Genomic DNA, 17,414 nt, shown 5'->3' with positions numbered 1-17,414 from the left:
AATATTTTGAAAAATTGCACCTATAGTTTATTAAATTTTCTACATGTGTATATTTTTTTTTATTCGTAATTTATTTGTTGAAAAAAAAATCCGAAAATTTGTAACTGTCTGCTAACTTCAGGATCGTAAAAATATTTGTTGAATTTTTTTTGTGGCTCATCTTACCCCGGATTTTTGATTAAAATTTATTTGATTAGAATTAAAATTAAAATCTGATTAAAATTCATTCAAAAATTCAAAATAACTCATGAATTATGGAATTTATTCAAATTCTAATGGAAAAATTAGATGATCCTGAAGTTAACAGACAATTAATAATTTTCAAATTTTTTTTTCAACAAATCGGTTACAAAAAAATTAAAACTAAAAAAATGCACATGTAGAAAATTCGAAAAACTGTAGGTGCAATTTCTTCAAATATTATTTTTTTCACAATTTATCATTTTAAAAAAAATCCAAAAAATATTAGACGTCAGCTAACTTCTGTATCATAAAATTACACTGAAAAAAATCGGGAGTAAATTCGGTTCGATTACGGATTTTATTTCCATCCGAATTAACTCCGTCGCTTGAAAGTTCAGAGTTTTTAGAAAAAATCACTCCGCATATAGAATAAATAGGGAGTTGGTCTTTTCATCGGAGTGATTTTGATTTTAATTAAACCCACACTCACTCCGATTTGGAGTTCTGTTATAAAAATAAACTCTCTTTCGAAGTAAATTTCATTCTGAGGGGATTAAACAAATAAACAAAATTTTTACAGTGTACATCGTATCTCCAATAGAATAGCCGACATTTAAATTTAAACTCCAACAAGTATAAATTAGCCAAAACTGCATCTCGTTGGATTGCTAAATCTTAAAATTCAAATTGTAGCTAGACTATTGGAAATACGATAAAAATATATCAGTACAAATGTTTAGGAAATTAAATTTTCTACAAATTTAGTCTCATACATTTTTGTCGTATCTGAAATATTTTAGCCATAAAATAAATTTAAACTCCAAAAATTATATATTTTCCAAAAATGCATCCCGGGAAAATAAATCTTAGTAATTAAAATTCTAGCCAAACTATTGAAGATACGGAAAAAATGTACAGGTACAAATTTGTAGAGAATTAAATTTTCTACAAGTTTAATTCTGTACATTTTTATCGTATCTCTGATAGTTAAGCTACAAATCAAATTTTAAAACTAATTAATAATCTGAGTGGTATTTTTTTCCAAAGTAAAAATAAATAATCGGATTAATTAAATGTAAATAAATGAAAGTTAATTATAAAACTGGGTTGACAATATAACGGTGAATGTGGTGATAGGATGTGTGTAGACAAGAGTGAGTAATTTAACACGTTGTATACCAGAGACACGGAAGGCTAATGAAGTATCCCGTTAAACTGGAAACCCGATGAGACCGTCCAGACTCACCCCCGACACTAGTCTGCCTGTTTCTTCCGTATCCACTAGTATGTTATGTTATATATTATTGGACATATACGCAATTACTCATCTTGCCATCACTCATCACTCATCTCCCTCTCTCCCTCCTACCCTCCCCTTTCTCTTCGTCGCTCCCTTTCACGGCCGCTATCTCTCCCTCTCTTCTATTATCTCTAGTCTGTCTGCTAAAAACAGTAATCCTGTTATTTATCATTCTGATTGCTACATTTGTTACCTTTGTATTCGATAACTAACTAATTAAGTATCAATAATTAAAAAAAAAAATTTTATTGAAATGAATTTTTTTTTTTTTAATCGGCAATTTAATCAAATAAAATTGTTTTTTATATTTTAGGCAACAGAATGGTGGCTTAATGACATGTACATGTCAATACCACTTGCATTACCAATAAATAGTAACCCTGGTTTAGCGGCACGCCCGAAAATATTTAAAAATCAACAAGAATCTGCGGTTTTTCTCGCCCGTTTTTTGATGCAGCTGTTGGATTATCAAGAAATGTTAGACAGGTAATTGATTACAATTTAAAAATTTTTTTCACTTTTTAAAATTGAAAAAAAAAAAATTTTCAAATTTTATTTACGAAATTTTACGATTTTTCTATTGTAGAAAAAAATTTTTTAAAAATCAATAGATCAATAAAATTTAATCCTGAATTAAATGATCTCTTGTAATGTTCATGATCTAATAAAATTTCAAAAAAAATTGTGTGATTTGGCCATTTTTTTTTTTTTAATGTACGAAATAAATTTTATTTAGTAAAAAATATTTCACATATTTAATACCAACTAGATTCCTGACCTTTTACATTAAATTCAATAAATAAATAATTTAATTGCTAAATTATACAAATATATATCAAAGTACAACAAGTTAAAAATTTACTTGTTTTTTTCATTTTTTTAATTTTGCAGCCTGAATAAAAAAGTTTTTTTTGTCTATTATTTATTTTTTTTTCTTTTTTTAAAACAATCTCATTTAAATTTTATTTTTAGTAACTCGGTCAATTCTATTACGAGACATATATTGATCGATATGATAATTCTGAGAAATTATATATATATATATATATACATATATACATCTATATGTATTTAAATATAAAATAATTGCGCGTATTATTCTACTGTACATTCATATAAAGTTATACCAAGCATATATATATATATATATATATATATATATATATATATATATATATATATATATATTTATAGACTTTAATATAAGGGTATAATTAATTTGAATTCTTTTTATAATTTTTTTTTAATTTTTTAAAAAATAATAAATCCGGATTTAGCGTAATTTGAATAGAATTTAAAGTGAAATTAGAGATGAAAATAAACAAAGAGGGAAATATATAAAATAGAGTTGGTAGAAATTTCAAAAGCTTAAAGGCTTTCTTGTCATACGGCGTCCGGTTTCCGGTTCCGGAGTAATATTAAACTTTACTTCATACTTAAATTTATCTCGACATTTTTATGAAAAATTTTTTTTTCAAATTTTCAAAGGATAAGAAGTTAATTTGGAGATAAATAAAAAATTAAATTGGATCTACAAAACGAGTATTTTGAAAAATAGATTTTTTAATTTGAAAAATTAAAAATTTTTTGAACATAGTGATGTGGGTACTCAAATAGAAGCCCTTGATAAGTAGAACAATAATTTGGAAAATTTATCAAAAAATAAAAATTCAAAAATAATTTTTTTTTCAATAGTCATGTGGGTACTCTAATAATAGATGATGAAATACTAAACTCAGAAATCGATATATTGGCTAATATTTCTCTTTAAAAACTCATAAAAAAACTCAGCAATTATTTCTATGCAACATTAACTTTTAAATAAAAAATCTAAATATACCCTATAGATTTCCTGGTGTCTCAATGCACTTAAGAACTACATCATTAGCTTTAAATTATTATTATAATGATGAAAAAAAAAAATAATAATGATATAATAACTACAATTATTATATCATTATATATATTTTTATATATTTATTAAAATATATTTTCATATTATAAAATTAGGAAAGAACTTGAAGTGGAGCGTGTAAAATCACGTGATGGTAAATCAATGCAACCACTATGTATGGCTCAACATTATCAAATGCTACGTATTTACCGCAAACCTGGAGAAAATTCCGATGAGCAAATAATTCTCGATAGAGCAACATCTGGTGATCATATTATTGTTGCTCATTATAACCAAGTATGTATTCTTTTATTACCTATTCTCATTCGAAATTCATATATATTTATATTCTTTTCTTCATATTTAATTAGTAGTCAGTTCAAATAAAAATCCACTCCGGGATCGCGATAAAAAATATTTTATCCCTGTCATAAAAAATTTTAATTCCTTAAAAACTATTGAGTTTACGTACAAAGTCAATGATACCTTTTTTGTAAGAAATTTAATTATCTATAAGATTGTATTCTATATATTTTTTTGTATCTATGATACTTTAGCCAGAATTTTTAATTTAAAGATGAATCAATTTTAATGATTTTTTCAAATTTTAAATTCGAGTACTTAAAATTTAAATTGGAGCTAAACTATCACAGATACGATAAAAAAAGTGTAATACAAATTTGTAGGGGATTAAATTTTCTATAAAAAAGATTTCTATGAATTTTTACCTCAGCTCAATAGTTTACAAATTATTTAATTGAATATGAATTTATTTGAAACTGTCAGATAAATTTCATAAATAAAAAATATTTGTAATAAAATTCCCTTTTAATTTCCATTATATCCATAAATATATGTGTCATGTGTATTTTATCAGAATAATATCTTCCTAACAAGTCAACTAAACTGTTGGATTACGTTACAAGTAACAAGTAAACGCAGCATCAGTTAATACTCCTACTAGTTCTGTACTCTCAATCTTTTAACTATCACTTTCATTATATGTATTAAAAATCCTGTGGTTATATTATCCATTTATCTTATTAACGACATGTTATATAATCACACAAATATATGTATACATACATTTATTATTTTATTTTCTATTTTATTTTCTAATTTAACAGAAACTATTTTTTGTTTTTATATTATAAATATTTATATATATAGTATATATTATAATAATGTTAATTTGTTGAAAGTTTTTCATTGTGAAAGTTTTTTTTTATTTTTATTTAAATAATTGTTTATTTATATATTTGTATTTACACGTTTGTATATTTAATTCACGCGGTATGCAAATTATAAATTTTCTAATTTTTTTTCTTCGAATGAATAAAAAAAAATATTGCAAGATTTTCTTTTAAATTTCCCGCGTCGGAAATTTAAAAATTCTACAAGATTTTAAACTTGAAATTTTAATTTGGCGATAAAAATTTTCTGAATCAATAATTTTTTTTTTTTAAATTCAATTGAAAAAAAAATTTTTTAATTATAAAGAAAATTTGACACCGGGAAATTCAAAAATTTTTAATTTGGAGGGAAAAAATTTTTTAAGTAAAAAAAATTTTTTTTTTTTTTAATTTAATTTTTTATTTGGGTATTAATAGTTTTATAGTATACCAGTAAGAGCATCTGACCGTGACAGAATAACAGAAGCTGAAATGATTCAACAATTATTGAAAATAATGGAGACACCCGCGGATCCGCGAACTCCACCAGTGGGTGTTTTAACTGCAGCAAAACGTCCTGTTTGGGCCCGTGCACGTCAAGAATTATTGAAAAGTAATTTTTTACAATATATATTAGCCCTAATAATTAGTCTACCCATTAGGGTGACCCGAAAAAACCGACTACTTTTTATTTTCGAGTCTCTTATGAAAATTTGTTGGTTTACGATGTTTTAAGAAGCCTCTCTAAAAATCAGCTCGATAAAAAATTTTCAAGAGGTCGCTCACGAATTTTGAAAATATCAAAAATGACCGCAATTCGGATTTTTTTGTTCTAAATTTCTTCTTTCTCGTGGCAGCAATAGTTTATATTTGTGAAATCATGACTACACTGAAAATTTAAGCCCAAAATTTGAATATTTAAACCTCGCTCAAGAATTTTGAATGTTTCCGAGTGCTGTCTTTTGGACGTTTTCGAGCGACCCTTGAATATTAATAATAAAGCTCGATTTTTTCACCATCAATGTGCATCACAATGAATGAAAATATAACCCGATAAATAGAAATAATAAGTTATTTACATACTTTTTTATTTTTTAATTCAATTTGTAGGTTTTTTCGCTCATTCAAAACTTACCAAATTTTATTGTTTGAGACTCCTGTATAATTTTGGTTATGCAAAAGTTATATTTTAGTGAAATAACTATAAGTAAGTTATAAAAAAATACAAAAACTAATTCAAAGTATTAATTACATATTATCAGTTAATATTCAAAATTCTTGAACACCGTTTAAATATTCAAATTTTTGGCTGAAGTTTTCAGCATAGTCATGATTTTACAAGTATAAACTATTGCTGCCACGAGAAAGAAAAAATTTAGAAATAAAAAATCCGAATTTCAATCATTTTTGATATTTTCAAAATTTATGAGCGACCTCTTGAAAATTTTTTATTGAGCTGATTTTTGGAGAGGCTTCTTAAAACATTGTAAGCCACCAAATTTTCATAAGAGACTCGAAAAAAACAAAAAAATAGTCGGTTTTTTTGGGTCACCCTACTACCCATACAACAATTAATTTAAATTAATACGGGATAAAATGGGCACATTAATTATATAAAACTGCTATTTCACAAGTACGCTTTTTAATCGACTCTAACGCCTAAAATATTGAATTTAGACAAAAATTTACAGATAACTTTTTTGTAGGTAATTTTATTTTCTATAAAAATATATAAATACATTTTTTTCATATTTCTCATATTTTTCCTGTAATTTGAATTTAAAGACATAAAAAAATTTTGTGACATTTTTATTTAAAAAAAATTTTTTCAAACGACTTTTGTTAATTCTAGCGTCTAAACTATTGACTTTATGTAAAAATTAAATGATATCTTTTTTGTAGAAAATTTAATTTCCTACAAAATTACTCTTTGTAACTTTTTTCCTATCTGTGATAGTTAAGCCAGAATTTCAATTTACGCTCTATTTCCTATACATGTCCTTATTTCCTTTTGAATTTCCAACAAATTATCCTGTATTACTAATCCTACACTGTATTCGCAGTCTTAAATAAATAGTGATGATAACTATTGTCTAAACAACTGAACAAAATTTTCACCCTGATTGGTTTTCATTTTTTTTTCTTTCTTTTAGATGAACGAAATCGTCATAATTTAGAATTATTAGAACGTTGTCTATGTATTGTTTGTATTGATGAAGATGTATTACCAGTAACCTTCAATGAGCCTTACAATAAAAACGACCGATGGATTAATGATCGTGATTATGCGAATGTTTTACATCATTGTTTACATGGCGGTGGGTCTAGACATCATGGCGCTAATCGTTGGTTTGATAAAACACTACATGTTATCCTTGGAAAGGTAAAATCGATTAATTAAAAAAAAAAAAAAAAAAATTACACGGGGATTCAAACTCGCCTTTGAATAAATATTAAAAATTATCAGCCAATTTTAGTTCTAATTAATTGTATTATTAAATAGTTCATTACACACCGAGGGAGAAAAGTAGAACTTTTCAATCCACGTGTATAATTGCCTACCCGAGGGTGACAAACACGCGGATTGCTGCGTCCTGCCTTCTTCCGTGATGTGTATACAATTTTTCACTATACCTACACTGAAAATTCAAATTCCTGCCCTATTTAGAAGGAAGAAAGTCGTTCTGTTCTTCTATAAGAATACAAATGATAAAAATTAGCGCATGCGCTATTCTTCCCACAAACAGAGACAAAAATTCAAACTTTCAGGTACAGGTTGCCTTCGGCTTGGGTAGGCAATTATACACGTGACAGAATGTCCTACTTTTCTCCCTAAGTGTGTAATGTACTATTAAAAATTTTAATCGGGATCTGAACCGCGGACTTTTTGTTTGATAAAAAAATATTCACTATCTCAGAATAAAAAAAAAATGTTTTTAAATTAATACAGGACGGAATGTGGGGAATGACTTATGAACATTCTGCTGGAGAAGCACCAGCAATATTCAATGCATTTGAAACATTAACTGATAATGTAGACGCGATGCCACCACCAGATAATTTGGTACCTTCGCATTTGCCGTCGCCTGAAAAACTTGAGTGGCGTTTATCTGAACAAAGTTTGAGTGACATTCGCGAAGCTATAACGACATTTGATTCGTAAGTTTCGTTGATTAATTAATAAGTTAATTGACTATTAAACTAGTTAAGTAATTAATGTTATTAATTATAGATTAGTTGAAGATTTAGATCTATGTATCCTTTGGTTTCAAGATTACTCTAAAGAATTTATTAAAAATTGTAATGTCAGTCCTGATGCTTACATACAATTAGCATTACAGCTGACATATTTCAGGTAATTTATTTATTTATTAATTAATAATAGTAGGATATATATTTTAAAAGCTCCGATATATATTCTACAAACCACAAAGACGTCAAAAAAAAAAAATTTACAACTTTACTTTAAAATATAAAAAAAAAATTATTTAAAAAATTTTTAATTTTCTTAAAAATTTCATAAATTAAAAAAAAATATTTTTTTATCGCATGAGCTTAAAGAAAAATGAACGCTCTTTAAAATGAGTACCAACAACCCATAATTTAATTAGTCTCTTAAATCATCATATATTTACATACATATATATGAGTTATAGTATAATGAAAATAACTACATCATGTTGGTACTCATTTCAAAGGGAATTTAATTTTCTATCAAACTACTCAATCCAATATTTCATATATTTATTATTTTTAGTTATAAATAATAAAAAATTACAAACAAAGATTTTTTTTTGAGACTTATAATTTGTATTTATTTATTTTTATACTTCTAAATGAAAAGTATATATATTGCAAAAAAGCAATCAAATAAAATTGTAAATTTATATATATATATTAGACTGGGCCAAAAAAATTGACTATTTTTTTTTTTCATAGCTATATCGAAAATATTACTCAGAATGACAAAAAAAAAATTTCATGAAAGTTTGAGCCCTTAATATTAATTTTAAGAGGTCGATCATCGCTATTTTTAATTTTAATTCATAATTTGATGTTTTACGTCAGAACTGCTAAAACATTGGAGTAAAAAAAATCATTTTTACTTATTCTTATGTAAAATTAAATTCCCTACAAAAAAGGTCTGATTGAAAATTTTCGTCAGACAAGCCGGTTCCGATTAATTAAGCTTAATAAATTGATATATTTTTTCGATTTAACATTTTTACTTTTGAATTTTGTAACTGATGAATCAATAAATATCTAATAAAGAACATGACAGATTTTCGAAGGAAATTTAAGGCTCTACAAAAAAGGCCTCTTAACATATTTTGCTAAATTCACTCCTTTGAAAGTTATTTACGTTATTGACATCGTTTTGACTCAAATTCAACCTTGAATAACTTTCGAAGGAGTGAATTTAGCAAAAAATGTTAAGAGGCCTTTTTTGTCGAGCATTAAATTTCCTTTAAGAATCTGTCATGATCTTTTTTAGATATTTCTTGATTCGTCAGTTACAAAATTCAAAAGTAAAAATGTTAAATCGAAAAAATATATGAATTTATTAAGCTTAATTAATCGGAAACGGCTTGTCTGACAAAAATTTTTAATCAGACCTTTTTTGTAGGGAATTTAATTTTACATCAGAATAAGTGGTAATGAATTTTTTTTACTCCAATGTTTTAGCAGTTCTGACGTAAAACATCAAATTATGAATTAAAATTAAAAATAGCGATGATAGACCTCTTTAAATTAATATTAAGGGCTCAAACTTTCATGAAATTTTTTTTTTGTCATTCTGAATAATCTTTTCGATATAGCTATGAAAAAAAAAAATAGTCAATTTTTTTTGGCCCAGTCTAATATATATATATATATAGAAATGATTTTTTTTTAAGTATATATAAATTTTTTTAATCTTAAGAGACCTATATATATTTATCACTTATAGAAAAATGTTTTTTGTGTATCAGCATTTGATCGTTAATTGCATATTGGAAATATAAATTAAATAAAGAAGTCATTTACTGTAAAGTAAACTAAGTACTTAATCATGATATAACTAATTATCAATATCAAGTGATAAATATATAGTATATTTCGTAATTAACTTTTAATGATACTTTGAAATAAAAACTTATAAGTCACGTAGGCGCAAATTGTATTTCAATTAAATGGTTTTATGTAAGAGTCTATTAATAAATGGATTTATTTATTTATATATTTGTTTTAAGATTACATGGGCATTTAGTGGCGACGTATGAAAGCGCGGGAATACGTCGGTTCGCATTGGGAAGAGTTGATGTGATAAGAGCAGCGAGTCCAGAAAGCCTCGAGTGGGTTAAAGCAATGTGTCAGGGTGATCCTGATGCGTCTTTTAATGACACACAAGAGGAAGGCACCAAAAGAGTACAGTTCACCATTTACAGTGTAACTGAATTAAATACCTTGCGACAAAAATTATTTATTATTTTATCCCCTTTTAAACCTTAATTTATTTTTATTTTATTTCAAGTTTTGTAAAAAATTTTATTTATGAAAATTTTAAGAATCAAACCCTGGCAGGTGGTCATCAAATCTGATGTGCGAGTGATAAAAAAAAATTTCTGAATGTACAGATTTGTAGGAAATTCAATGCGCTTTAAAATGAGTACCAACACGATATACTTATTTTCATAAATTTAAAATACATACATATATGTATAGATTTTAGTTTATAATTTAATTTGTATATAGTTTTTTTAAGTTTAAAAATTAAGATCAGATTAATTTCAAAAAATATTACATTTCTTTAGAATAAATAAAAAAAATAAAATAAAAAGAATAAATATAAAAAGTAATAATTTTTTTTTTAATTTTATAAAAAAATTAAAAAACTTTTTTTTTTGCCGCATGGATAAGAGAATTGAATTCTCTTTAAAATGAATACCCACAAGCCTTATTTATATTAAGCTCAAAAATCATCATATATTTAGATGTATATATATGACTTTGAGTCTAATAAATATAAGTACGTCTTGTAGGTACTCATTTTAAAGGGCATTTAATTTTCTATACACACCTACAAAATTAAAAATTTTATATTCATATAAATATATTTTTTTACAAATGTATTTTTTATTAAAAATAAACATTTTTTTTTAATTTACTTTTTTTTTATTTAAGAAAAAAATAGCAATCAATTAGTATTGTACTCTTGAATAAAGTGTTTACATCCTTGAAGATCCTTAGTCCTTGAGTAAAGAACAAACACTTAGAAAAAAAAATAAAATCGAGAGAAAATAATCTCGAGTACTTACAATATTTATTTAATTTTTTTTGTACTTAAAATATTTTATTGTCAACAAGAATCTTCAAAGGATCGAAATCCTTAATGTATATAGGAATTATTTTTTATTTATATTTTCAACCCTTTTTCAAAAGCTTATTTGTTATAATTTTTAGATTTATAAATTTTAATTAATAATAATAATAATAATTGAGAGTGATTGATATATTGTTTGCAGAAGCAACGAATAAAAGAGCTGTTTGATTTGGCGGTACAAAGACAAACAAAAGAAATTTCTGATAACATAAATGGACTTGGGATAGATAACCATTTAATGGGATTGCGGTACGTCGCTAAAGAAGCAGGTGAAAATTTACCAGAGTTATTTAATGACGAGAGCTTTAATATTGTACATCATTTTGCTCTTTCAACATCTCAGGTAATTTTCCTTTTTTTTTCATACATATTTTATAAATTTTCATATCTTTTAATTTACTAATAAATTTTACAAAATTGATTTAAGAAATTTTTTTTTTCTTTTTTAAATGTCGACGACGGGATTCGAACCCGCGACTTTTGAGTCGTACTCAATTACTTCAGACTTCAAATCTCTAGTAAAATTAACTGTTCAAAAATTTACTGTTGAAAAAATAAAAATAAAAAATTGATTCCTATGAAGTAAAAAATTAGTTTTTCATTTAAAGAAAGAAGAAAAATGTTTTTTTTTAATCAATGATCGGAATTCAAATCTACGACCGTAGGATTCGAAATGAAAATCACAAATTTAAAAAAAAGAAAATCAATATTTGCGACAATTAAAAAAAAAAAGTTGAAAAAAGGGATGAACCCTCACGAGTAACGAAACGCGAGGGTCATACAAGTGAATAGTCTAACAAAGACCGGAAACAATTTTCTCCACTTTTCATCCCCTGTTCCTTTTATCCCTTGCATCTAACAACCGGAAATGAGTAATTTAACCGCGAAACATCCGACTGCAATAGACTTTATAGCCTACTCTTATTTTTATTTACTACACTATAGATCCGCCATTTTGTTTATACCCTCAGATAAAAACCTAAAAATTTTTTTGTTTTAAAAATAGGTGACGACTAAAAATGACGCTATTGTTGGATATGGACCAGTAGTACCTGATGGCTATGGATGCGGTTACAATTTACGTAAAAATGGATTTATATTTTCCTGTTCTGCGTTTCATAGCGACGGCCGTACAAATGCGCGTAAATTTGCACAAACGTTAGAATTAAGTTTACGTGACATGGCCGACATGTTAAAAAATTCGCTAAATCGATAATTATTTTAACATACCATAGTATTATTTATATTTATTTTATCGACAGTTAATAATTAATAATTTTAAATTTGTTAATTAATTAAAAAAATATATCATTATTATCATTTAAATACTTAGAAGAAATATATATATATACGTATTGATATGAATAGTAATAGTATAAATGTTAAAGTAGATTGTTTATGCAGAAATAATTAATTAAAAAAAAAAAAATAAGGTATCAGCAGGTTCAAAATTTATTTACAATTTTTATTTTTATGAAACTCGACATAAGAGATGGAAAAATGTTTTTTAGGGTGTAGGGTGATAGGAAATTGAATTCTCTTTAAAATGAATACCAACAAGGCATATTTATTTTTTAATGATTCGAAGACATACATATGTTTTTAATTATGCATATTAATGGAAACATATGTGTAAATTTAATATTAAAATAACTATGGCTTGTTGGTACTCATTTGAAAGAGAATTTAATTGACTATCGATTGACAAGATGAAAAAAAAAAATTTTGAAAATTTTTAATCATAAAATTTTTTTGATACTTTTGTAGAGAATTGAATGACCTTTAAAATGAATACCAACAAGCCGTACTTAATTTTAAAAGACTTAAAAATATACATATATTTTTAATTTACATATATATGGAAATATGTATGTAAAAATAAGTATGGCTTGTTGGTACTTGTTTAAAAGGGCATCAAATTCTCTAACTTTTTATGCAGACAAGAATTTTTTTTAATCATTACGCAAAGTCTAATGTCACTTGAGCCGCTAGATACCTTTAAAAAAAAAAATGAAAGAATATAAGGCAATGTTTAGTCAATATTAATATACATATCTCATAAATATAAAGAGAAGTAAATTTGATTTTGGGAAAAAAAAGTTAAAAGTATTATAAACTAAAAGTAAATGTTTAGATGCTTATTCTTTGTATCTTTCTATCTCTATTTATAAAAACAAAGAAAAATTGCCAATTGATAAATTTAAATTGGCGCCCACTCCAGTACATTCTTGTCCAATATTTTTAGAAAAATATTTAAGAATATTGATGTTTCTCTAAAATATCCACAAATAAATTATCAATTTTAAAAAAATATGAGAAACATGTAAAAAAAATCTATTGCTATATATAAATGTATTGTTTTATGCTTGTTCGCTACATTGTTAAGGAAATATATAAAATTTTATAATATATCGCGTTTCTAATTTAAAAATTACCCACGAATATTCAAAGTTGGGTGAAATGGCCACCGAAAAATTTCAAATTGGGTAAAATGGCCACCAAAAAATTTGAAGTTGGGTAAAATGGCTCGCATAAATTTTTTTTTAAATTAAGAAATTCTGATAATTTAAATCATTAAAATATATGACAGAATAAGGAACTATTTTTTTTTTTTTAAAGAAAAATTATGAAGTTAAAAATAAAAGTTTCTAAAATAGACAATTTTTTTTTATTACCAAACTTGCAGAAAAAAATTTCAAGTTATCCCTGAGGATTAAATATCAGTAACGCGATATATAAAAAAAAGAATAAAACAAAACATTTAACAAAATATTAAAAAAATAAAAACGAAATATCGGCCTCAAAAAAAAATATAAGAAAATTCTATTAATCAATGACGTTGACGTTATTGGTATAAATATTCTATCAAAAAATAAAAATATATGTATAAATTATGTTAACCACCTCTAAAAAAATATATATATAAATTAATGTGGAGTATGAAATGTGTTATAGATGCAATATAAATAATTTATTTGAAGAAAAAGAAACGAAAAGTGCAATAAAAAATATAAATTGTTAATGAAAGTAATAAAAATATAAACAGTAAACATATCATATATATTTAGACATATTTTATTGGCTTTTGATTGAGCGCGTGACGACTTGGGAATTTTCCCATTTTTTTTTTATGTTTCAATCAATTATTATTATTAGTAATTTATAAATATGTTTTTTATTAATTAAAAATTTATTTATTTTTCTAAGAAAAATTTTTTAAATTTAATTGTTGAATGAAAAAAATTTTTAAACTGCTCCAAGAAGCCACGTGTTCAATTAAATAAATTGTGTTCTACAGTAGATTCAAAGTAAGACTTGAAAAATAAAAAAAATATATATATATAAATGAAAGTATATTAAAATATGATATATAGATTAAATAAAAAAATAATGATATTTATTGAAAGTAGAAATAAAAATGAAAGTGATTTCGCTTTTATCGCGGCCAAGAATATCGCGCATATCAATTATTATAATAAGTAAATATTATATATTATTTAAGTTTATATATATTTTATTGATTTATAAATTATTTGTAATTATACATTAACATGTAATAAAATATGTGTGTATAGAAATCAATTATTTACGTATTTATTAAATTTTAACTTATGCCTTCTTTCTTGCATTAGTATTTATGAAGTATATAAGTTATTGAAAATATTCATGGTATAGAATTATAGAAAATTTGATGGCTTTTAAAATGAGTACCAACAAGCCATACTTATTTTTATTACGGCAAAATATATACACAGATATTAGTTAATATATATGTATAACTTTTGACAAAATAAAACTTAGTAGGGTAGAGGTACCATTTTTGGCCACTTTCAAATCACTGTTGGAGACCTTTTAAATTTGAATGAAATAATTTGTAAAAGACGCAGTGACAAAATTAATTTTTCAAATTTATAAAAAGATCCTTTTATCAGACTTACAATGAAAATTTTACCTTATACTTTTTCATTAATTGAAATAAAGTATCAAAAGTCTAAAAATAGAACATTGGCCACAAACGATACTTCTACACCATAGCTTGTCGGTATTCATTTTAAAAAGCATTGAAATTTCAGACATTCTATGCAATCAAATTTTTTTTTTTTTTTTTTTAAATAAAATTTTGAAAAATTCCATTCTATTATTTTTTATATCGGAAATAACATGCTCTTTAAAATGAGTATTTACAACTCATACTTATTATCATTAATTTAAAATATATATATGTACATATCAAAAAATACATATGTTTAACGGATGATAAAATTAAAAGAAGTACGTCTTGTTGGTACTCATTTTAAAGGGCATACAGTTTGCTATTCGAGTATATCAACAAAAAATAAAAATCTCCAATACTTCCCCTTGAAAAACCCAAAATTATTCTAAGCCTAAATTAAAAAATAACAAAAATACAATTTTTTATTTAATGATTTATTGAACAATAAAGTTTACATATGCAAATTAAACAACAAATGTTACAAATAAATTCAACACTCCCATTTTCTCTCTTGATAGTCACTACATTCACGCACATCCGTTGAATTTTTGTAAACATAGTTTGGGTAGTTACTAAACATAACCCGATCAATTAAGGACTGGGGCGGAAAATCAGCAAACACATAAACGGCCTTATTATGTGGGTTTTCAAAATAATTACTCATTTGATAATTTATCGGTACTTGACAACCATAATACCAATTATTCCATCCCTTAACAGCTATTTCTTCAGCAAATGATTTGTCTCCATAGTAATGACCAATTATATTAATAAAACATTTATGATCATTATCTTCAAAACTAGCTCTCTGCAATTCCTTCATTTCTTTGCTTTTCGTTAAGATCTCTGTTCCCTGATCATTTGACTCATTGTAAACATTTCCAGCAATTTTACATCCCCTCAAATCAGTAACACAGTCTTTAAATGAATCATTGTAATCATCTCCGATTGTTGCAAAAAATAAGAGTCCCCGACTCTCTTCAATCGATCGGTCAAGTGCCCACTCATTAACTACTATATTACTTGCATAAAATTCACGCAAAATATCACAAATCGTCAGCGTTACATCTGATGCTGCTGAATAAACTTGTCGTAAAAAAAGAACTATCAACTCACTTGGATTGTAATAAAGAAATAGTTTCATAATATATAAAACATGACCCAACATTTTATTCAAAAAATAACGATCGTTATGAACTGCAAAGCGATTTGATGTTGGACGAACCCCAATATCAAAACCACGAACTCCGGAATATAATTGTTCGGTCAAATTCATTTTTTGATTTTCAAATGTATAAGAATCTTCATAACCGAGTGATGTACGAGTAACAATCATCGATATATTCCCCAATGTTAAATTGTTTGGTATATTTTTAAGTATATGTCTACGATCTTCGTGTTTTGCATATATATATTTTGGACATATTGTACTAACTGATATATTTATGACGGTTAAAATTAAAAATACTAAGAAGTACATTTTTTTTTTAATTTTTATTTTAATTACAAACTCGAGCAAATAATTTTATGTTGACTCGAAGCAGGGTGGACTACGTGACTGATTTTAGGTGATGAGTGTAAAAATATATATTATAAGACACTAATAGATAAAAAATTGGATAATTGTAAATTAATGAATGGTAGAGATAATAAATTTATTTACAAATCATTTAATTGATCTTTTACGAGTTTTTATGTGATGGGTTTTTTTTTAATGATAAAAAATTTCAAAATATATTGTTTGTGTCAAAATATTTTATTATGGATTTTAATGGAAATTTTACTGGTATAGGTTTATAGAAAACTTTAAACCCTTTAGAATGAATACCAACAAAGTGTACTTTTAATTAGTGTAAAAATCGGGTATATTGATTTTTATTAATTTAAATATATGTATGTCTTTTAAATTATTTAAAATAAGTAAGGGTTGGTAGTATTTATTTCAAAGAGAAACTTATGAGCTATCAGTTTTTATATTCAAAAATTTTTTGTAGTTATTCAAATAAATTAAAAAAAAAAAATTAGAAAGAAATTTTAATTTTGAATAAATTGGTTTTTATCATTTTTAAACAGAAGATTGAATGCCTTTTAAAATAAGTACCAACAATTAATAGTCTAAGAGGTATTGCCACATGAGTATCGAAAATTATTGGGCTTCAATTTTTTGCGCGATTCTCTTCAATACGTTATACTAGTGATATAAATGTATGTTGTCACGCGGCAACTTGGTGTTACATTTTTGAAACCGAAATTTTTTAACGAATTGTTCGATAAAATAAAAACAAAAAAAGCGAATGAACTTCTTGCAATAAATTTAATAATTTTAGTATGAACTTTTCAAAGATTAAAAAATCATGAATTGAGATATTTTTGATGCGTTAAAAAATTATGATAAGATATGAAGTATTTATTTTTAGATTCTTTATACTATAGTTACTCTGGAAAGAAGTAATTTAGATGTACGATGATCTACAATAGATCTATAGAGCTCTGATTTTTCAAAAAAT

At 25.1% G+C, this 17,414-nt stretch overlaps 1 protein-coding gene across 1 annotated transcript in view; it reads left to right on the top strand.

The window, feature by feature from the left end:
• LOC130676660 (vesicular acetylcholine transporter) overlaps positions 1-13,526 on the top strand; it is a 68,857-nt gene extending 55,331 nt beyond the window's left edge. The window contains exons 5-13 of the mRNA XM_057483194.1: positions 1,797-1,969; positions 3,494-3,674; positions 4,988-5,162; positions 6,703-6,932; positions 7,500-7,708; positions 7,782-7,904; positions 9,784-9,958; positions 11,056-11,256; positions 11,920-13,526. Coding sequence (XP_057339177.1) covers positions 1,797-1,969; positions 3,494-3,674; positions 4,988-5,162; positions 6,703-6,932; positions 7,500-7,708; positions 7,782-7,904; positions 9,784-9,958; positions 11,056-11,256; positions 11,920-12,129 — 1,677 coding nt within the window. The 3' untranslated portion in view covers positions 12,130-13,526. The remainder of the gene's footprint in view (positions 1-1,796; positions 1,970-3,493; positions 3,675-4,987; positions 5,163-6,702; positions 6,933-7,499; positions 7,709-7,781; positions 7,905-9,783; positions 9,959-11,055; positions 11,257-11,919) is intronic.
• Positions 13,527-17,414: the final 3,888 nt, after the last annotated feature.

Source organism: Microplitis mediator, chromosome 1, assembly GCF_029852145.1.
Source record: "Microplitis mediator isolate UGA2020A chromosome 1, iyMicMedi2.1, whole genome shotgun sequence".
In the NCBI taxonomy this organism is placed as follows: domain Eukaryota; kingdom Metazoa; phylum Arthropoda; class Insecta; order Hymenoptera; family Braconidae; genus Microplitis; species Microplitis mediator.
This window is presented reverse-complemented; position numbering and strand designations above follow the sequence as displayed.